This window comes from Melospiza melodia, chromosome 1 (genome assembly GCF_035770615.1).
Source record: "Melospiza melodia melodia isolate bMelMel2 chromosome 1, bMelMel2.pri, whole genome shotgun sequence".
Taxonomy (NCBI): domain Eukaryota; kingdom Metazoa; phylum Chordata; class Aves; order Passeriformes; family Passerellidae; genus Melospiza; species Melospiza melodia.
In genome coordinates this window covers 158,937,394-158,960,294 of record NC_086194.1, presented here as the reverse complement: position 1 = coordinate 158,960,294, position 22,901 = coordinate 158,937,394, and the positions used below count along the sequence as shown (strand labels likewise).

Genomic DNA, 22,901 nt, shown 5'->3' with positions numbered 1-22,901 from the left:
TCTGATTCAGTATGAGTTCTTGTTGATGAGGAAACTATAATAATGTACAATATTCCTCAAGAGATCTCAGTACTGCCTTAAAAAATAATGCTTGTACTTCCCTAACTTTAAGGAAAGTATTTCACCAAATGCACCTAAAGTTCCTTTTTCCAGCTAATAAGCTTAGAGAAGATAATAATCAGTCAGCTTTTGACATAATTTAAATTATTATTGAGATCCAGGATATATATATAGTACAGCAATTTGCAGCTAGCAGTTGAAATTTTGGAATATATAAACCTCTAGTTCTCTCTATATATCTTGTTCATGCATAAACTTCCAAAAAATTTTTACAAAACAAGAGAGTATTCTTATTGTCTGTTTATTCTGAAACACTTTGAATAAAGTGTTTCAGAATAAACAGACAATAAGAACACAGAACAGTCCCATGGAAGGTCAATAGTGCTACTCTTTTTCTGCAGTTATGATTTCGCATCTATGAAAATGTATCATAAACCTGCACTATTTGAGTCTTCCTAGTAATATTCTCAAAAAATCTGCAGTTAGCTCTATACATACAATAAATTTTTACAATTTCAAATATTCACACCTTCATATAGTAAGCTTTAGTAACTATATTTAGGATATTAAATTTTGTCTTCTCAATTATGAATTAATTTGCATAACTTGGGAGTGAAATTCCTAAATTAAAAACGGCAAAAAAATTTCCAAAGGAAAAAGTAATTTTTAATAGATATTAAATAGAGGAGTAATTTTTTAAGTTATCAATATAAAATTTTTAAGTAGTAATTCTTAATTCCCCAGTTATTTAATGTGCAGAGTTTTTAAACTTCTGTGCATAATGTGTTGTCAAAGAGAGGTTAAAATACTTCAATAATAACCTATAGGAAATTCTACAGAAATACCTCTGGAACACCCTTCTGTGATAAAAATCCTTCAAGTCAATTAACAGCTATCTTACATTCACAAAAATTCCTTCAGAATATGTCTGTGTCTTTTTAGTAGGGAATATTTCATGAAAGAAAATTATAGGTTATTTATTCAAGGTCATTTGATATGTTTTAATGGCTGTTATCAAATATTGGTGTTTACTGAGTAAAAATGGTAAATTTTCACTCAGTATAGGAATATCCTTTAATAGCATGCATACATATACTGTTCCATGAGTAACAGACACAGTAAAAAGTTTAAAAGTTTTGTATAATGAGTGCTAGCAAAACCAAGACTTTCAGTGTTGCATGAGGGAATAAAATGCACATGGAACTAGATGTGGCCCTTCTTCTCCACTAAGGTCTACACAAGTCTGATTTCAGTTTTATGGGGGTGGTCATGCCTTTTAGTACTTGTAGGACTATTTTAATATGTGAAAAATTAGCATCCTAACATTATCTTAGTAGTATCTTGATGTCTAAATTATTCTCCTTTTTTTATAATCTAATGTTTAGCATTTTTTTTTAATAAAATAATTTAGAATTACATGCTGTACCTGTATTTTGTACTAAGGAATAAGTCACAGAAGAAAGGAACGCTGAGAAAACGGTGGAGTGCACACTGCACTGTAACAACTCCAAAGAGGAAATGGGAAAAAACTATATATGTATCACAATTACTGCCATATTTAACTGCCAGAGTAGTACATTCTTAAATCTTTAGATTAGAAGATATTATTACAGATCCTCTTATACTCCCTCATAGCTGAAAATAAGCCTGCTTTTTTTCAATTTGTCCAGAGATGTGAAGAGAGTGCACAGCCACACAACTAGTACAAACCAAAATTTTGATTAATTTATATCAGTCAATAACCAGAAAATACTTCAGATCTCCACTGAAATTAATACAGATGAAACATAAACGCCTATTTAATGATTTCTATTTTATATGCAAAGCAAAGACAGTGTTTGTTTTTCATTTATTCTATTTAATTATATATTTTAAAATTCTGAAGAACTTGAGCTCTCCTGTTTCAAAAGGTGTCAGTAAAAGTTAGGTGTTACATTAGGTGACTATCCAGTAAGACAACAGATTCCAAATGAAACTGTCCTTACAAAATATCAATCATACAATAAGACTTCTACAAATTGCTTGGGCTACAAAATGTGCTTCTTATCAATATGTTTGTTTCTATAAATTTATAAATTTTTCATGTACAATTGATTAACATGAAGCTCATAGCAAAAATTCAAAATGTAAAATAAATTGTATTCAACAACATTAGCCTGCAAAATTAAGCCGATCCTTTCCTGAAGCTGTGCATGTTTACAAACACACCACATGCAATTTTTTTCTGAATATCTGCTGGTTAAATTAATACATTCCACCGTTTCTTTTTATGAGTCTTATGTTTCAGATATAGACATTTACTTTTAACACAGCAAACAATGCTAGTTTTATCCTCCAAATATTGTTCAATATGAATACTTTAGCATGCAGATTAGATGATCTCAATATAAGAATATATGAGATCTTTAGTTTTAACACTTTGATATTTGCTGAATATCCTGGTGTTCTAAATGTTGCTTTGATCATTGATTTCATGTTTGATAGAATGAATATGTACAGATGTTTTAAGAAACAAAATTTTGCTGAAGATTTAAACAGATGGGAGATGAATACAACTGCATCACCTATTAGTTTAGAACAGCAGATATTTATAAAGTACATTCTTAATTCTATGGTTAATTATATCTAATCCCATATGCAGAATAGATTAATAGTCTAATCTGAATTCTCTAAACTTTCATAAAATATCTCTTACACTAGGCTTCATTGTGAAATATAATGATGCAAGCTATGGTCACATCAAAAGACAATTCCGTATATGTACATTTTGTCTTTTTATAAATCAAATAAAATTAAATAACCAAGACAATATTATTACTAATTTCATTTTTCTATCTGACTGCCCTCCTAGAACTCAAAGTTAGACAGATTTAATCCCTTTCCCATTTGGTTCAATTACATTTCCTAAATGGATACCTGAACTTTCATTTTTTAATTAATACAAAATATTCTTTCATAACTACATGGGCACAAGTAAAATAATATCCAATACCTCTATGAGTAACAACTGCAAGTTCTTTAGTTCTTTCTATCTGCTCAGCATTTCTTGGTCGTCGTCTTGTGCTTTGTAAGTTTGCTTGATGAAGAGAGAGTGTTTCCTTGCAAGTGGCCAACTCCAGAACTGATTTTCTTATTTTCATAGCTTGTACTCGTTGTTCTTCGGCAGATTGTCTACAGGTGGTCACTGCACTGGATACAGCAACATCAGCAGATGTGCTAGCAACAGTAATGGCACCAGTAGTGGCTGCAATATGCTCCTCTAACTCACCAGTGGAGGCAGCTTTGATGAAAGTAGAACCTGTGGGACACACAGTAGTACTGGATGCTAACTTTTTCTTTTGAATTGTGTTTTCTTGATAAATCTAAAAGATTAAGTTTCCCTCTGTTTAACATAGTAAAGACAACTGACATGAAAAGAGGAAAGTCAATAGGCTTTATTTAAAAATTTGAAGCAATCAAAGCATTGTTCAATGCTAGTGAACATTTTGTAATAATGGTGATAATACATGTCAAGTTTTAAATGTCCTCAGAACTTAAATTTTTTTACCAGTCATAATGACAACACATAATTTCCACCCCTGCATGTTCAATCCTGAACCAGTATGGCTAGATCAAAATATACAGCTAAACTATTGACAGGGGCCCCACACTTTGAAAAGTGGTAACCATCCCATTGAGCAGTGAAATGCAGCATTATGTAGTAACCTAAGCAGCAGAAAAAGCTGCCATAAGCTACTAATCCAGCTACTAATAAGGCTGCTAGATATGCTGATTCTCTTCATCAAAGCTTGACAGGGCTCTAAAAGCCAATTTAGACTTGACACGAAGCCAAGTGTAGAGGAATAATGAGAGGTACCCATTTAAAAAAAACTTTTCAGCATTGTTATTTGTATTTAAGATTGTAAAAAGGTTTCATATGTAATTTTCTTTTTGCTCTCTGATTTCTGTAATAAACTAAATTATTTTACTAAAAATCTTCACACACAAAATGTTTGATAAGCTAAGAAAAATGTCCTACTTGTGAAAACATTGTTAGTACTTTTAATTTCTCTAGTATTTAAAATACATAGCAATTTTTTCAATATTTTATTAACAATTTCATCCTTCCCCATCCCCCACATTTGGTTGCAAATGTTTGGAAGCCAAGTCTCTCACCTGTGAGCATTTAGAACATCTTAACACAGTAGAAACTCCATCTTGACTGGAACAAATAAATGACTGAACAATGAATAACAAAATTCACCATAAAAAATTGCATAAACAAAGCTGATGTAGCATGAACTGTACTATGTTTTACTAATATCTTTAAAACATGGCTTTTTTATTCCATCATAATAATTAGGGGTGCTTGAACAGTCATTCAAACAATAATATTCCACATTTCTCTTTTTTGTTCTGTGCTCTCCTCTCATACTTTGAGACTTGTCTTTTAAATGTAGTGGGTGATGTCAAGATGGAAAGCAACAAAAGTTTTCACACTATTAGGAAAATCTGTCCACTAGAAAATGGAAATATGATTCCCAGAGAAATTAAGCATTATATAGTAAATTTAAGGCGCAAGGTATATCAGATCTCTTGATAGAATTCTCAAGTTTTCTGTCTAAAATAATGGAAGAGATACTCATATCAGAAACACTCTTGCTAATAAAGTCTCTTTTGTTTACTGCAGAAATTTTAGGCTAAAATGGTTTATTTTATCAAACTATTAAAATACTAAGATAAGAGGATATGTTAGCTTTATCAAGACAACAAATGAAGTTGATGTGGGTGCATATTATTTTTGCTATCTGATATTTAATGTCTTAACAACTGTTCTGTAGTATAGCACCTCTAAATCATAGTGGTGGTTTCCCCTGCAAAACTAAAAAACCTTAGAAGCACCATGTAAGACTCCAGGTTGTCAGAGACCGAACCAAAAACCATTTACTGTCCTACAATTACAGTGGCTTAAGTAACTAAAATAAATCTAGACATGTTTTATTCTTTATTTCATAATAAAAGAAGAAAATTGTCACCATATGCACAATATCAAAAGTCTGGACTACTTACGATTCAGTGTACAATAAATTTTGACAGATTGGTACCAAGTTTAAAACACAGAAAATACAAATGCATGGCCAAGAGGTATTGTGGAACAGAAAAATGTTGTTTAAAACAAAGAAAACTTAATGTATGTTACATAACCACTGCTATTAAAAAAAATCTATATGAATATATCTTTATCATGCATGCAAATGTACAAGAACAGGCATTCACCTGCTTCCAATATCATGGTCAAAGCAAAACTATATTCAAAATCTCCATCAAATGGCATGATCTATCCTATTTATTTAAATAGGCACAGCACTTTAAATGAGAACAACTTAAAAGAAAGTTTATCTCAAAAGAAAACCGCAAGAAAAATTAAACTTACTTAAAGCTACAAAGCTTACACACTAGAAAGTACTGCTTTGATACAGAGACAATTTTCAAACAGAAAGTTTTTAGGCTTCCACTTCCATTTACACTGAAGAACTCATGCAGATGATGAGTGAAGTTAAACAATATGGCTTGATTTACATGGAAGATTTTGAGAGAAAATTAATGTTATGTATAAACAATCTTGTAAGTATCAGCTACTGCACAGGGTAGATCAATCAATGTTTTCCACAAACAGTAATCTGCAAAAGTATGAAGTTTGGTGCATTTATTTTATAAAAACAGTCTTAGACCAACTGAATCACATTTGTTGCAAGGACATTTTAATATACTCTCCACTTCAATCTTCTGCAATCACATCTGACATTTCAGTTTGTCAAGGAGATTATTTTAAAAACTACATTTTTCTATGGGATAAAGAAATACTCCTTTATTATTTTACTTTAATATTCTAGTTAAAATAAATTAAAAAGAAAAAAGGGAAGAAAAACTTTTAATGATAACTGGCACAAAAAGGAAGAAAAGAAGACTGAGCTCTGCTTTTTGGGAAAAGCTTCAACAGTCAACTGAAGTCAACTCAGAGGCAGAGCATCACTTTGAACTCACAATCAGCCACTGAGAAAATGTGAAATTTGAGGAAGTGCCAGGATGAATCATATGAGGAAGCAGCAAGGACATGGGGTCAAGAAAGTATAATGGCTGCTTAGGATATGGGTTCACAAAGAAAGAGAACCTGACCAACCCACACCAAAACACTCTGAGACCTACTAGACTGGACCAGCATTTCTCCAAGCAAGTCTCTGTGGAAAGAGAACAGATCAAAGCCAGTAAAACAGAGGACCTTTAATGTGTCAAATGAGTCTGCTTGCACAAGAAAAGATTCAAAGCAGTGTTTACACTTAAAAACTTGTAGCTCTGCAAAAGTGAAAAAGATCAAACTGATGATCTACAGAGAAATTCAGTTCAGAAAACTAGTCTTAACAAGACACCACTCAAAAGTGTTGCAACCGTTAAAACTTAGGATAATGCAAACATATGGGAGACCCATAAGCCTTTCTATTTATATAGGAGTGGAAGTTGTTCTTGATTCCAGGATCATTTTTAGTAAAGAGAAGAGGCAAGAGCCTTTGACATTTGCCTGAAACAAAGCTCCAAAAATAGATTATGAATCTGTGCTAGATGCACACACTTTGCATATGCAATATGCTACAAGTATACACAGGGTTCCTGTTGTAAACATGATACCAAAGGAAATTTACCCCAAATAAACTTAGAGTGGAAGTTCAATTACCAATTAATCTAGTGGACTAACTTTTAATGAGTAATGCCTAAGGGTATAATCCAGGGAGGTAATAAATACCTTTGCCCACTCTGAGAAGCATTCAGCAGAAACAAAAATAAGGCAAAAAAATGGTATCAAACAGAGTGAAAATGCTTGTTGAAAATGATATTTTTATTTTTCCTTTTAGAGGACTCTGACTTTGGAAAGTTTTCCTCTTCTCCAGGTTGAAAAATCTCAGGTTTCTCAGTCTTCCCTCACAGGGTAAGCACTCCAGCCCCGAGCCATCTTGGTGACCCTCCGCTGAACTTGCTTCAATGAAAAACTCGTCTTCCCTGTCATGAAGCCCAAATCTTGAGGCACTATTCCAGCTATGGTCACAGAAGAGTTAAGACAAAACCAAAAATCTTTCCCTTTGAATCTACTGACCACATTCTTATTCACATAACTCAGGATGCTGTTGGCATTCTTTCTTCCCAGGGCACGCTGCTGTCATGCTCAGTTTGCTGTCTGCCACAACGCACAGGTCTATTCAGCAGAGTGCTTTGCTATCAGACACTCCTGCTGCCAGGGGCTCTTCCTACCCAGCTGCAGGACTTCACACTGACCACTGTTGAGTTTCACAGGATTCCTGTTAGCTCATTCCTCCAGCTTCTCTGTGTCCCTGTGGCAACCCTGTCCTCAGCTATATTGGTTGTTGGTCCTTGACTGTAATGACTGACACTGTGGTGTCATCTGCACAGCCAATGAGACTGCCCTCTGTCATTGATTGAAGCTCATTGATAAACATATTGAAGAGAACTTGTATCAGAACAGACACTTGTAGTGTTCCACTTGTTACTGGACTCCAGGTAGAAAGTCTGGCCCATTTATGACTACTTTCTAAATTTAATTTTTTTTAACTTCAGTGGTTAAAGAACAGATAAAAACATGCAAATTTTTCATAAGACCAAAAGAGACCTAAGGATACCATCCAACAGCTATCCTCATTCATAAGAATTCAATTTTATGATTAATTCCTAAAACCATGTTGAGTTCAAAATGTGAAAGCAAATAAGAATATTCACTATATTATTTATTCAGGATGTATAAAGTTACAGGACTTTATTAGTTCTTGTGACACATATGATCCAGCCACAGACTTCCCAAATAAGGCTAAAGATCCTTAATGTAGATGACCCCAAATGGGACTCAGACTACAGAAAGATGTTAATGAGGTAACTGACATAAGGTCAGCCTGGGAGTTTTCCTGTATATCTTATTAGCAAGAGGCCAGTCTATTATTTTGCAATGGGTACTTGAGAAAAAGGTGTAAACAGTCTTAAACCAAAAAATAAATTCATACCTCATTAAAGAAAGAAAGAGCATTACCATTATAAACAGAATTTTTTAAAAGAGTAATAACTATATTCCACCTTCATTCTTTCCGATGTTCAAGGACTTTTAGTCAAGGCTTATTTAGCTTCCTCACTTAAAACCTTCCTATACTTAACTAATTTTGGAGTGACCCTAGCATCCTATTAAGAAGATGGGGTTTTTTTCCTAACTTAATTAACGGTTCTCTTTGATGTTCTCTGTCATTAAATATCTGATGCTTACAAAAAATTTCCAGTAGAGTTAGAAACCTAATTAGAAGAATATATTCTGGATCTGTTAAAGGAATTTTCAGGTTTATGTAGATATAGCAGCTTATTCGACTCTTTTTACATATATCATTCCAGACATATTATTTTTAACAATCACTTATTTTATTCTTTGTAAATTTCTAGTATCTTTACCTGTTCTTAGTATTAAATTGTAATAGAAAATAAAGGAAACATATACATAAACATGGATTTTAGAACATAAAGTCAGTATTAATGGTTGCCATAAAATATTCTTCTGACAAAATCTGTTTTCACCTCACAGCTGTTCAGAAAATAAATGAAACTGTGGTTTTACAGAAATACAATAAAATCATGGTTGCAAAGAAATACATGACTGAAAAAGATAGGGTTCAAAACAAATTTCTAGACTTTAGTTCAAACAGACAATGACTTATATAAATAGCAAAAACTCCAAAGCTATCTAACCAGAAGTTTAAAAAAATCCTTTTGGTTCCTGTTGTTTTGATGTTGTCCACACTTGTGGGACTAGAATCAAAATTTCATTTTTATTTCCTTTTGGTACCAGTATTTAACTTTTTTCCATTATTGCATTCTCTTATGATTGTGTTTTAAGCTTGCTTTTTTTTCTGCTTCCTTTTCTCAACCTCCTTATTGTTATATCTTTTTTCTATTGTTCTGGATTGTTTATGTAAATTTAACCAATTGCCGTAGTAAGACATATATAAAACATTCTGAAAGTGACAATTAAGCATCACCCAGAAATTTTGAGATGCAGGAGGTATGTCATACTTCAGTATACACAAATGCATGTCTTGATGATCTTCCATATGCCTCAGTGAATTTAAGAGCACTTTACATTTTTTAAGCAGGTATTGAAAATATGGTAAATTTTTTGCATCTTAATTTTGTCAAAATGATTACATTTGGAAATCTGAAAATTCAGGCAAAATTCCATATATCTCTAACATTATTCATTTCCTTTCTACAAAAATCAGGACATAGACCAAGCTACTATTTTTTAAACATATATATTTGTCCAAATAATAGAATTTATTACAGCAATATATGTTTGTTGAATAGAAAAAAAATTGAAAATGACCACATATGGATAATGTTATTTCAGTTGGTTTACTTAAGTGAGAAAGTACTTTTTAAAAAGCCTGTTACTTTTAAGAAAAAGAAAAAAACAAAACCAAAACTTGAAACAAAAGCATGTTAATAAATGAGAAAGCAGTTATTCCAAATACAAAGTAATTGTCATATTTTCATACTTAGTTTTCTTTCCAAAAGAAATATATATCAATGTAACATAGATCTGTAAAATCAAACAGAATCATACAATAAAACCCCCAAACAATACAACTTAAAAAATCTTCAAGACTCTCCATAATATTGTAGGAATCTATGAAGTGAGCAATATAATACTGGGAACAGAAAGCACTCACATCTATTGGCCTTAAAAAGGGTAGCTTTATTGTATTTGTCTAGTAAAAAGCCTTACGAATATTGTGTTACATATTTATTTTCTTTCTAATTTGACTCTATGAATCATAGTGCAAGAATATTATTTCGCTTTTTCAAAGATAGTATAACATCAAATAAGCAAATCTGAAAGAATAATTACTGTACAGACTATATACATTAAAATGCATATAGCAACCACTTAACAAAAAGATAAATTTAAAATTTAAAGGTTCTGACTTCTAATTCTGTTTCTTGTGTCACCATGGATATGCCATGATATTGTGCTTTCATTTCTTTTCAACAAATTTAATTCTCACATTCATTTTAATATTAATGTTAGTTGCCAATACATTGCCTTAGATTGCAAATGGGAGTGCATATTCAATTGCCATCTGTTAGATGCGGGCAGTTATCTTCTGTTAATTGGGCAGTTTTCTTTATCTTTTCCACAACCAATCTTCCCTCTGGCAAATATCTTCTGTGAATGGGCCACTGAGTCTCACTGCTTGACTGATAAAATTGTCATCCCATTGTGAGATGTTCTGCCCAGGGGGAGGAGTCAAGGATTCCTACCTGGATAAAATCTGACACTGGGAGCACCACAGGCAGCCTTTTCCTCCTCTGGATTGCCAGAAAAGCAGCTTTCTTTTCCACTGAATTCCCAGAGGAAGACCAGGCCCATCTACACCACCACTGGACCTTCAGAGGAAAGCTACACCCTTCCACAGGATCACTGCTCCAACAGAACCACATCTGTCACTCCAGGAGGGCTGCAGCCACCATATAATGGAACTGCTACCAACACCCTGACCGACAGGGTGTCAGGTCATATTTGACTCTGTCAATTTTGTATTACTGCATTGTTATTTTATTTTTCCTTAATGAAGAACAGTTATTCCTATTATAAAATTATAGTAATTCAGAGGGAGGGCATTTACATTCTCCATTTCAAGGGAGGCTTCTCCATTCCTTAGCAGACACCTGTCTTTTCTTGCCAAGATATAGGTGTTCATTGTCATAAGCAAGTAGAGTGGTAGTTATAAATCAAATATACAGTTTCAGATAGAACAATACTTGCTAAAGCTCAAATTATATATTGATATGATTGACAGTCATAGTTTTAATATTTTCAATGGAGTTCAGATACATGGGAAAATAATGAATCTTAAACCCAGTAATAATCTCTTTCAGTTATTCTCAATAGCAAAAATCTTTGTACCATTGCTCTTCAGTGTCTAATATTTGCCCTAAGCAGGCTAATGCCAAGATTTTCTATTCTAAATCCCACATGAGGCATCAAGAATTTATTTGACTTAAACTTATTGCTAGAGATTGCTAAACTAATTTAAAATAATAAATTATCCAATATAGTAACTTTCATTACAGAGAAGATTATTTTAATAGATAATATATTTAATATATTTTAATTATTGTATGTTTCTAAACTGATTAGTACTTGTTAGAAATTATATAAAGTTCTTAGAAAGTTTGTTCATTTACTTGGCAAATGGTAAAGACAAGGTTGCAGAAAAGGTACCTTGAAGACAAATCTTAATACTTCAGCATATTTTTTTCATTGTTTACCTTACCTATGTCATACAAAATACTTAGAGACTACAGCCTAGTAAGAACAATTTTGCCATTAGTAATACAAGGCCATAGAATTTATGTTGACATCATGTGGGCTTGCCTTGACCTGAACTTATTTTCACTAGTTTTGATAATTCATAAGTATCAAGTGAATATTTCTTGAGCTGGTGGCATTTCAGAAGTGTTGTGCTTTGATAATACTGCACACAGTAATGATCTGATAAATTACATAGGTCTTGCATGGCAAGTAACATACTTAGGCTGAGGGAGGCTAATGTGCAACTTTCAGATTTTAGTAAAGAACAATGAGAAACAAGCAGACTATGTTAAGAAAATATACAAAAAATGAATCATTCAACTCCAAGACTGAAGAAGAAGTTCACTTCTTCATGTCCAGAAGTGTAAAACTTCTCCTAACAGGTCCTTGGATGCTCTCAATTGGTCATAATCTCCAGCCAGGAGCACAGAGAAAAGGGTAAAAATAAGACAAAAGAAATATAGGGGGAAGTAGAAAGGCAGTTCTTAACTTTTGTAAGTGTATTATTATCCTTGATGCTTTTCTATATTTGATAATTCAGACTATCAGATCACAATAACATTAATTATAATAATAATAAATTATATTCCCTTTGGCTACAACAAGATTCTCTGACTAACATAATGCTACACAAGTACATTACAACCCAACTAACTTCTGATCTAAGTTCTGTATAGTGAACATTTTTTTATGTGCCCTACCCCACTGAAGTACTCTCCAATGATTGTCAGGACTCTGAGGGCTCTGATCAGCCCAAACAGGACTGGCCAGCCTCCCCAGGGCCTCTCCCCACCCCCAAAATGAACTCCAGGCTGAAGCCATGGGTCTCTGCCCCAGTGATGCCACAGAAGTGCTTGTCCCCCTTTGCCCCTATTCCTGCTCTACCTAGCCATGGGGCTAATGTCCCTGCCCGCCTTTGGCCTGTCCTGTTTTCCATGGAGATGTCCAATGCCCAGGGTTTGTTCTGCCTCCAGATGTGCACAAAGCCTGCTCTACTCCCTGGCTGAAGGCCAGCACTGGCTGAAAAGCCCTGCACTGCTGGCCTGAACCCTGATCCCTGAGCTCGCCAGCCTTCAGGGAACTGTGGGCCTGTGGGCCTCTTATTCACTGTGAAAAATACAATGCCTAGGAACAAAGCGATACATTACATGTTACAAGAAGTGTTATTTTTCCCTTATTTCTCACTCTGGATAAATAAAGTTAATCTCTAAGCAGAATAAATGTTAATTATAAAGCAAAGCAAAGTTGAATGATTTATAAATGAAACTGTACTGTCTTTTATGTTTTGGTTTTATCTAAAAAGTCAGGATAGACTAAAAAATAATAGTTTTAAAGAAAGGTCAGGTCCTAAGTCAGATGAAAACAATTCTCTGGCAAGGCAAAAGGTTTTTTGAGTATAAAAACTGTTTCAAAATCCACCAAGAGTTTACAGAGATAAAGCTATTCCTGCAGAACATTGTGCTGTCAGCATCAAGTGGGCAGTAAGTGAACTTTTAATTCAAGAAGCGGCATCCAGTGCAAAACAAGAGCTTTGCCTGAGGAAAATCTTCCCTGTGAGAGGACCCCAGCGATCCATTAGACAACAATTTCAAGATGTCTTAAGGTAAATGCTTACACACTAAAATTTCAAAATAATTTTAAGAAGAATTACATATGCATTGCCTTAGTGAGCATTTCTGGCAATTTTGCATCACAATACAATGATAAAAATTATAGTGTTCTTGTTCAATAGCCAAAATTGTTCCTAATATCCATAAAAGCTTGGATACTGTGAGTATCTATCCTCGCTTTTATGTTGCACAGAGAAATGCTCACAAAGATAACTTCTACAGGAAAAAATATATTGGCAAATCTAAAAACATGGTAATTTGACACTATCTTACATAACATCCTAGAGGGTAAATTCAGGAAATGTGTGTTAGATGAATGGGCAGTCAGATGGATCAAGAACAGGCTGAATGCCAGAGCTCAGAGTCGTGATCAGCAGAGCAGAATCTACTTGGAAGCCTGTACTCAGTGATGAATCCCAGGGATCAATACTGGGTCCAGTCTTCTTCAACTTGTTTGTCAATGACCTGGATGAAGGGATTGAATGTGCAATTTTGCTGATGATATGAAACTGGGGGAGGTGACTGATACACCTGCAGGCTGTGCTGCCATTCAACAGGAAGAGTGTGATCAGCAGATCGAGAGAGGTGATCCTCCCCCCATCCCTACTGCAGCTACATGTGGAGTGCTGTGTCCACATCTGGGCTCCTCAGTACAAGAAAGACAAGGACCAACTGGAGAGGGTGCAGTGGAGGGCAAAATAGACTACGAGGGGCCTGGAACATTCCTCTTATAAGGAGAGACTGCAGAAGCAGGAAGATGAGAGGGAATCTCATCAATACATGTAAATATCTCAAAGGCAGGTGTCAAGAAGATGTTGCCAGATTCTGCTTGGTGGTGCCCAGTGATGTCACAAGGACCGATGGCCATAAACTTGACCACAAGAAGTTTCACATCAACGTGAGGAAGAATTTTACGTTGAGTGTGGTAGAGCACTGGGACAGGCTGCCCAAGGAGGTTGTGAGTCTCCCTCTCTGGAGACACTCAAAAGCCACCTGGACGTGCACCTGTGTAACCTGCTGTAAGTGACCCAGCTTTGGCAGAAGGGTTGGACTGGATAATCTCCAGAGGTCCCTTCCAACCCTAACAATGCTGTGATTCTGTGATTTTTCAGAAGTTGCAGCAGTTTTTGGATACGTCTTACACTTAACTGTAGAATATAAAAATGTCAAATTTTGAGATGGCTGATTGCTCACCATATCTGAACATTTCAGACTTCATCAGAATGGTTGAAGTTGAAAGGCATCTTAGAATTTGGCCACTTTCAGAACTGCCAGCAGGTTTACAATCATTGCTTGATATTTATTTTACCTAAATTAAATGATGTGACCATCTCTACAGAGGCAAGAGTTTCTGAGAGGTTCCACACAGTTCCAAACCAACTTCTTCACATGTAAGAAAAAGTTGCTGGATAGAAGTCAATGAGAGTTTTCAGCAATAACTTTGTTCCCCAGGAAATAATAAGTAACTAACCCCAACAACAAAGAAACAAAAAAAACAACAAAAAAAAAAAAAAAAAACAAAACCAAAAAAAACCAAAAAAAACCAAAAAAAAAAAAAAAAAAACAAAAAACAAAAACAAAAAACCAAACAAAACCAAAACAAAAAAAAAAAAAAAAAAAAAAACCTTATCACATTCATTCTAGAAAAAGTGAGTGAGTAAAAATCTGAGTACAAAAAGACATTTTGCTTCTGTATAAGGACCATGGGATACTTAAATATTAACTACACACTCAAAAATGACTGTGATAGCCTGCACAAGCAGTATAAGGATAAATATAATATATTTAAGAACCCTCTGAACACAATCGTCTGCAATGTGCTCTAGAAGGATCCTGTTTGTGCAGGGAGTTGGGCCAGATGACTCCACTGTGGTCCCTTCCAACATTACAAGGCCAGACTGGATGGGACTGAGTAACCTGGTCAACTGAAAGGTGTCTCTGCCCATGTCAGGGGTTTGGAACAAAAAGATCCCTTCAAACTCAAACCATCCTATGATTCCATTATTCTATTATATTCATTCTATGATTCTGTCAATTTCTTTAAGATTGGTTAATATTCATAATTTCCCACTAGGGTCATTGGGAATTTGAATGATTCTTGGTTTAAGTATTACTGGCTGGTTTGCTCTGTGTCAAAAGAGTGTGCTCAAATGTTCTCAACAAACAGAAGGTCTGATTACTATAATTGAAATTTCTTTCAAAACTCTAATATTTTTATCACCAATTTGTTTAAATTTTGGGTTTAAGAACTTTCTAGGGAAAAATGTTATTTAAACATGTAAACCTTATATATCTTTTACGAAAAGCCAAACTACCCAACACAATGCTGTATACAAATGAAGAATACTTTCTTCTTATATCTCAAATTAAACAGCTGTGTATGCTATCTGCCCATTACATTAATGCACTAGACATATTTGTTAGGAATTAAAAGGTATGACTTTTAATTCCAGGTTTAATATTAACTGAGAAGAAAAGGAAAAGTACTCAGGTGAAGAAAAATAGAAGAAGCAGCAGTTTGTTTTATTTTCATAAAGTCAATAGACTTCTTCCCTTTTGAATTTGAGTCAGCCTGATTTAATTTGAATGTATGCCTTTCAAGTTAAGAATTCTCTTCACAAACATTTTCATATATCATAGTGTACCAAGGCAGTACTACAAACTAAACCAGCATTATCCAAGCAATTCTGCCAGCTTTGTCAAAAATGGAATGATGAGTGTTACCTAGCTTCTATCTACCCTGGATTAGGGCTCAAAAGACAGGTGCCCTATTCCATTGGCAACTTAATTATTTGTGTAAGTCACTATGAAGCATGTGCCTCAATTCTGACATCCAAAAGAGATCTAATAAATATTTCCAATATCCCTGTGATTCATAACTTTATGGTCTGTTTATCTCTCCTCCTTTCATAGATATATTCCTTTTCCAAGCTGCAGGGTCCTACATAGATGAATTTTCAATCAAAAACTTACCCTTATGTTTGATATCTTTGCTTTCTCTGAACTTTCTTCAGCTTTGCTATATTCTTTGGAAATGCAAAGAGGCCAGAGCAACAACTGGAGTCAAGGTGAAGTTTGATTTATACAGCAGCATGTTTTCTGTTCTGTCCTCTACTCTTTTCCTAGTGTTTAGGTCAAAAAGTACTAGGGTGTTCTTTTTTAAGCATTCTAAGTATGGACCTGAGGACTACGGCATGCTCTCAGTATAACTTTTTTTTTGCCTCAATCTTCATTGGCAAATCCTCTTCCCACACCTCTCGAGTGGATGGACTGCAAGACAGGGACTGGAAGACCAAAGTCACTGCCAGAGAAATTCAGGTTCATGACCACCTGAACAGACCTAAATCCATGGGACCTGATGAACTGCACCCCAGAGTCCAGAGGGAATTTGCCGATATAGTTGCCGAGCCACTGTCCATGATACTTGAAAATTCATGGCAGCCAGGCAAAGTCCCATATGACGAAACATTTTACCTATGTTTAAAAGGGTAGAAAGGAGGATCTTTGCAATGATCAACTTGTCAGCATCACCTCTGTGCCTGGGAAAACTATGAACCAGAATCCTCCTAGAAGCTGTGCTGAGGCACATGAAGGACAGGGAGGTGATTCAGAACAGTAGCACAGCTTCACCAAGAGCAAGTCCTCTCTAATCAACCACTGGCCTTCTATGATGGACCAACTACATCATCCAGCAAAGGGCCATATATGTCATCCATTTGGACTTCTGCAAAGCCTTGGACATGGTCCCCCACAACATCCTTCTGTCTAAAGTGAAGAGAAATGGATTCTATGGGTGAACTGTTCAATGGATGACAAATTGCTTGGACAGTTGTGTCCAGAGGGTAATGTTCTGGACAGTTTAATATTCTGACAGGCATATTAGAAAAGTGGTTTCCCTTGGGGGCCCATATGGGAATCAGTACTATTTAGTGTCTTCATCAATGATATATACTGAGGCATTGAGTGCACCGTCAGCCAGTTTGAAAACGACAAGAAGCCAAGTGCTGTGGTTGACATGTCACAGGGATGGGATGCCATTCATAGAGACCTGGACAAGTCTGAGAAATGGCCTATAAGAGCCTCATTAAATTGAACAATGCCAAGCACAAGGTGCTGTACCTGGCTCAGGGCAACCCCAGGGATCAATACAGCCTGGGAGATGACTGGATCAAGAGCAGCCCTGTTAAGGAGCCAGTGGTGCTGGAGGATGAGAAGCTGGATGTGACCCAGCAATGTGCACTCACAGCCCTGAAGGCCAATGGCATCCAGGGCTGCATCAAAAGCAGCATGGACAGCAGGGCTTGGGAAGGGATTCTGCCACTCTACTCCGCCCTTGTGAGATTCCATCTGGAGTGCTGCATCCAGATGTGGGCCCTCAGCACAGGAAGAACATAGACCTGTTACAGAAGGTCCAGAGGAGAGCCATGAACATAATTTGATAGATGAGGAACCTCTCCTATGAAGAAAAGCTGAGAGAATTCAGCCTCAGGAAAAGAGATTTATCCTGGCTGACTGTTCAATCCAGCTAGCACAGACTAGATTTCAACCAGAGTATGTATCATATAAGAAGTCATAATTATTCAACATAATCCCTTCAGGTTCAATCTCCTCATTACTACCCATCATGTCACCTAAATCTTTCTTTCACAATCCCTCACTCTCCACTCTAACCACTTTACTTGGCTCTCTGTCTTTCTTCTACATACTCAGAAAATTAATTTTCTGAAAAGGTATTAGCAATGTTCATACTGACCCGGGATCCAGACCAAAAACAATATACATTTTGGCATCTATAAAACTAAACAAGTGCATTAGAAAGAAACATATAATACAACAAACATCAGTGCTAGAAACACTTTAGTATTCAGACTGCTATTCTAGTTTTCTCTGACATTTTTCAGACAGAGGACTTTTACTTTTCTTTTAAATATGAACGGTACTGAAATTTCACATAATAAAAATCTAAGAAATTATATAACTGAGAATCTCTTTGGTACTAGTTAGTGATTTTGTACATTAACAAATTCCATAGAATAATATTCATTAGTACACAAGTTTTATTGCCTCAGCTGCATTTAAGTGAAAACAGTTTGTTGAACAGAGATGTATGTTGAAAAATTTCCTGGTGCTTGTGACTGGGAAAAAAAATTAATTCCTTCAGCTTTCTCATACTGCTACTGATGCAGTACACAAATAAAGCTGCCAATGTTTTAGAGTATAAAGAGGTCCATTGACTAGAACTAAAGTGGAGAAAGTGTAACTGGGAAGTAGAAAGGTAGTTCAGAAAATTTCATTTCTTACTTGAAATAACATTCATTAAAAGATTAACTTTCCATTAAATAGACTTGACTCCTTATTTACTGGGAGTACTTTGCAAAAAGTACTTTTACTTCTCAAATTAGATAATCTTAGACTTAATTCTGAAGTGTAATATCAAATGTCCTCACTTGATCTATACTGGGAATGAGTAAAAACCACAGCATCTCATTTAACACTAAGAAATAACTTCTGGATTAATATCTTGTACACGTCATTTCCATATTAATATTTTTACAAATAATAGACCAGGGAGAAACATTTAAAAACACAACAGCTATATTTCACATATATAAACCTAGTCAAGTTATTAATTTAAAATTAAAATTAAAACTACATAATTACTCCACCTTTATAACCTCACGGACATGAGGATATGCCTTCTCTCACAAATACAGGTGCTCTCAGTAACTAAATAACATACAATACCCAGATTAGGTTAAGAGAAGAAAGAGAGAAGAAAGAAAATATATTTCTGAATAATATGTAATTTAATTTGAAGGTAAATGGGAAAATTTGAGTGTGATGGTACACATAAAAACTCATATTCAGTTACTTCATTATCTAGTTCTCTTCATCTTCCTGTTGTTTTCTTATCAAAATTATTTCTTTCCTGGTGTTTGTGTCCCCTAAGGGTAGAAAATCATCCCTCAAAAATGTAAAATTATCTTCTAGAACTAAATAAAAAAAATTAAATGCTGTGAGGAAGAGGAAGAGAAGGAAATGGGAGTAAATCTTCCAGCAGAAATAAATCCAATGCATCGGATACCAGTGGCACTATTAATTTTAGCATTTAAAATCTACTTTCTAGAGTTAGATCACATCAGCTTTATTTTCTTTAATGTACAATAAACTTATAATGGTGAAAACTATTAATAAACTAACTTGAATGGATTCTTGCATTCAATTATTAATCATAATAATAATTTTCACAGCTGAAAAATATAAATAATTTAATAAAAAGCCCAAGCATATTATGAGAACATTTGCATGTCAAAAATTTTCCAAGAGGAAACAAAATGTTCCAACATTTAATCTCACCACTAAATATTCTGAATGTAAACAAGTGTTTTATTCCAGGTTTTTCTTTCACTTTTTTATCATCCTGACATGAACAGATTGTCAGTGCAATACATTACGCTGTTTGATGGCTAAGAAACATACAAATATCTAGGTTAATGTATTAATGTCTTGACCTAATCAATATGAAGAATTTTGAAGGTCTTATAAAGTTTATCTACAATTAATAGAAATTTTCAAGTGCCATAGAAAATTTATTTTCCCAGTTAATTTTCTTTGAATTTTAGTGGACTTCCTTATGAATACACATATGAAATATTTTAATAGGTGTATTATGCATATATAAGGAAAAATTTATACAGATACACATTAATATAGGTTAAAATGTAAATATATTATATACGCTTTTATACATTTAAAATATTTTTAATATATTTACATAGGTGTATATATATGTGCATATCTATATTTGTCTATCTATATAAATAGGATCATTAAAGCCACACTGAGGTTTAAATAATTCTTTTCCCTTCCAGAAACCAGAATTCTTCATTTTACCAATGGATTTCATAGTTTCAATATTTCATTTTCCTAGTTTTTTCTATTTGTTTGAAATCTTGTAATTAATTTCAATTTCTAAATTCCTGAGCTTTCTACCAATGTTACCTAAATAAAAAAATGCTTTCTAAGCATTACCTAAATGGAAATAAAGAGTAATTCAGTACTTTTTTCTTTTCTTTTGCAGAGGAGTTGAATTACAGTCAGTAGTACATAAAGTATTATCATTTACTCTTTTTTAAACAATAAAGAAGAGTATGCATGCAGAGCAGCAAATGAAACAGAAAGATATTATATTTTGAATGCTTCTAAAATATCAGAGTTTTTTCTTTATGGTAAATATGAATTAAGAAGATGCATCCATTAAATCATTAAAAATGGAAAGGACAACTCGTTACTGCATCATTTAATGCTCATTCCAGAAGTAAATTACTACCATATCTTAATACTTAATGTTAGTTCCATTGACTTTTTTAAAGGAAATATGATGTTACTTGAAGTAAAAGAAAAAATAAATTAAAATTAGATCTCTCTGGGTTCGTACACAGTATCAGAACTAACTCTCAATAGTGGTGTTATTAAAATCTATCATTGGAGGAACTCTGCTAGTAAGTTCTTTAAATTTGGAAATGGTCAACAAAATGTAACATTTTTTCTCTTCTACAACTTGATTAGAACAAAGTCAATGTCATTCTGTGCGCTGTAATTGTGTGGGTATATAATTCCGAATAAAAGACATCTCAAGGGTGCAAGGGTGAAAAATAATCTGTTTAGAAAATATATCTCAGTATGAGATGAAGTGGAGATGAAAGACCTGGGAGTATAAAAATCCACTAAAAACATTTTCTTATATGACGATGTATACAATTTAATCTCTTGTTATGCCTGGAAGGAAAAAAAAAAAAAGTACTTCTGAGAGACTCTGGTAATTTCAGTCTATGAAGAGACTCCTGCGTCCATTGCAAAATCAGGTAGCCATCTGTGCTGCATTGACAAAAGAATTTCAAGATCTTAAAAGTCACAGACTCAAAATTCTGATAGCTAGGTATCTGTCTTTAAAAGTAAATTTCTGTCATCTGTCAATATATTATCAATGAAAGCAGCAACTTATTTGCACTAGCCTATGCAGAAGATACAGCCCTTGTCAAAGTAGTAGATTTCTACAAATGCGACTCAAGCGATGCAGTACCTTTCTTTCTTCTAGGGAACCTCAGGCCCTTGAATGTTTTGGTTAGATAAAACATTTCAGTTAGTGATTAGTAAATGCAATCTGAGATTAAAAACCCACATCAGTGTGTCTGTAGTTGCACTAGGCATACAAACTCTTAGAAGAAATGCATGTTTAGTCATTGTGTTCTGTGGAATGTAGTGCTTTAATTAATTTTAAAGCACACACCTAAGACAGGTTATAACAGATGCCTATATGTTCTTTCTTCCTTCCCATCTTCCAGTTTCTATGCCAGAATGGCATGGGGTCCTGGTTCTTGCTACTATAGAGTGAATTTTCTTCCTAGTTGCTGTTATAGTTCCATGTTTTGGTTTTAGGATGAGAATAGCACACTGATGTTTTAGCTCTTGCTGAGCAGTGCTCACTGTGAGTCAAGAACTTTTCAGCTTCTCACGCTGCTCTGCCAGCAAGGAGGATGAGGGTGCACAAGAAGCTGAAAAGGAACACAGCTGGGAGAGCTGACCCCAACTGGCCAAAGGAATATTCCATACCACATGACATCACGCTGAACAGAGGATGAGGCAACTTGTCTGGGAGGTGGCAATCACTGCTCAGGGACTGGAATTAAATTGGTTGGCAGGTGGTGAGTTGCTTTGTACCACTAGTTTTGTATATTGTTTTATCATTATTTCCTAACAAAACTACTACTTTCCCATCATTTTCTGTCGTGTTACATTGGCTTTATCTCAATACATGACTCTCTCCACTGTCTCGCTGGGAGGAAACATCTGCTTGGTGTTTAGGTGTCTGACACACTAAACACTCCATCTCCTGTAAGTTCTAACTTGCCAGCACCATGCAGATGACTCTTCTACTCCAGAACACCTCTACCCAACATCTACCATGTGGCCAGCTGAATCACTCTGCAGCCCACACTGGCAGGATTAGCAAGGTATGGGGAAGGCTCAGTTACCCGTACATAATTTGAATTGGAGAAATTTTTTCATTTCAAAACATATGTCTTGGTAACACCTTGGTTTGTCTGCCCAAACAATTTCTGCACTTCTGCCACTGCCAAAGAAACGCATTGGGTATCTTGGCACCTATATACAGGCAGAGTGCTTCACAGCTCTCCAGCTTTAATGGGTATGCAGACACCTATAGGCATCTAAACAAAAATCTTACCTATATCTCTGTTACAGCTGCTAGTCTTTCAGCAGTAGTACAGTGTAGTGGTTGTTGCAATAGCTTTTGAGATAAGAAATGAATGACAAAATCCTGATTAAATTGCCTAATGTTGAGAAAAAAGTGATAAAGACAGTTTTCCCCTTCTGGCAACTCTAGCCATGATGTTGTAAGGCAGCTTAGTACTATTGTTCTTTACCTGATTGGCAATTGCTTTACATTCTTTCTGAAAGTAAAACCAAGAAAAAAAGATTAAGAAAAGCTAACTCCATAAATAATTTATGGATGAAGATACATTTCTATTAATAAACAAAATGACAGAAAGAAAAAGAAAGTAACAATAGAAAATCAAGCAGAGCAAGAAGAAACTTTTCAACATCTTTTTCTTCATATTTCATCCCTCATTTAAGGTGCTCACATTTATCCAACCTCAGCTCCACATAGTTGTCTGTAAAGTCTGAAGGAGAGTAACCATTTGCATACTTTTAAATATGAGCAAGACAACTAAATTTTATTTTGTTCTGAAATGCTCATGGATATATTTCATGGCTTCATTTGTATTTTCTTATAAGCAAATATTCTTAATGGA

General features: G+C 34.7%; 1 protein-coding gene across 3 annotated transcripts in view; it reads right to left on the bottom strand.

The window, feature by feature from the left end:
* CSMD3 (CUB and Sushi multiple domains 3) overlaps window positions 1-22,901 on the bottom strand; it is a 588,763-nt gene that overhangs the window by 347,338 nt on the left and 218,524 nt on the right. The window contains exon 7 of one of the 3 annotated variants that reach the window (XM_063173375.1): window positions 3,053-3,358. The exons of the other annotated variants lie outside the window; for them this stretch is intronic. Coding sequence (XP_063029445.1) covers window positions 3,053-3,358 — 306 coding nt within the window. The remainder of the gene's footprint in view (window positions 1-3,052; window positions 3,359-22,901) is intronic. 3 annotated transcript variants of the gene reach the window in all.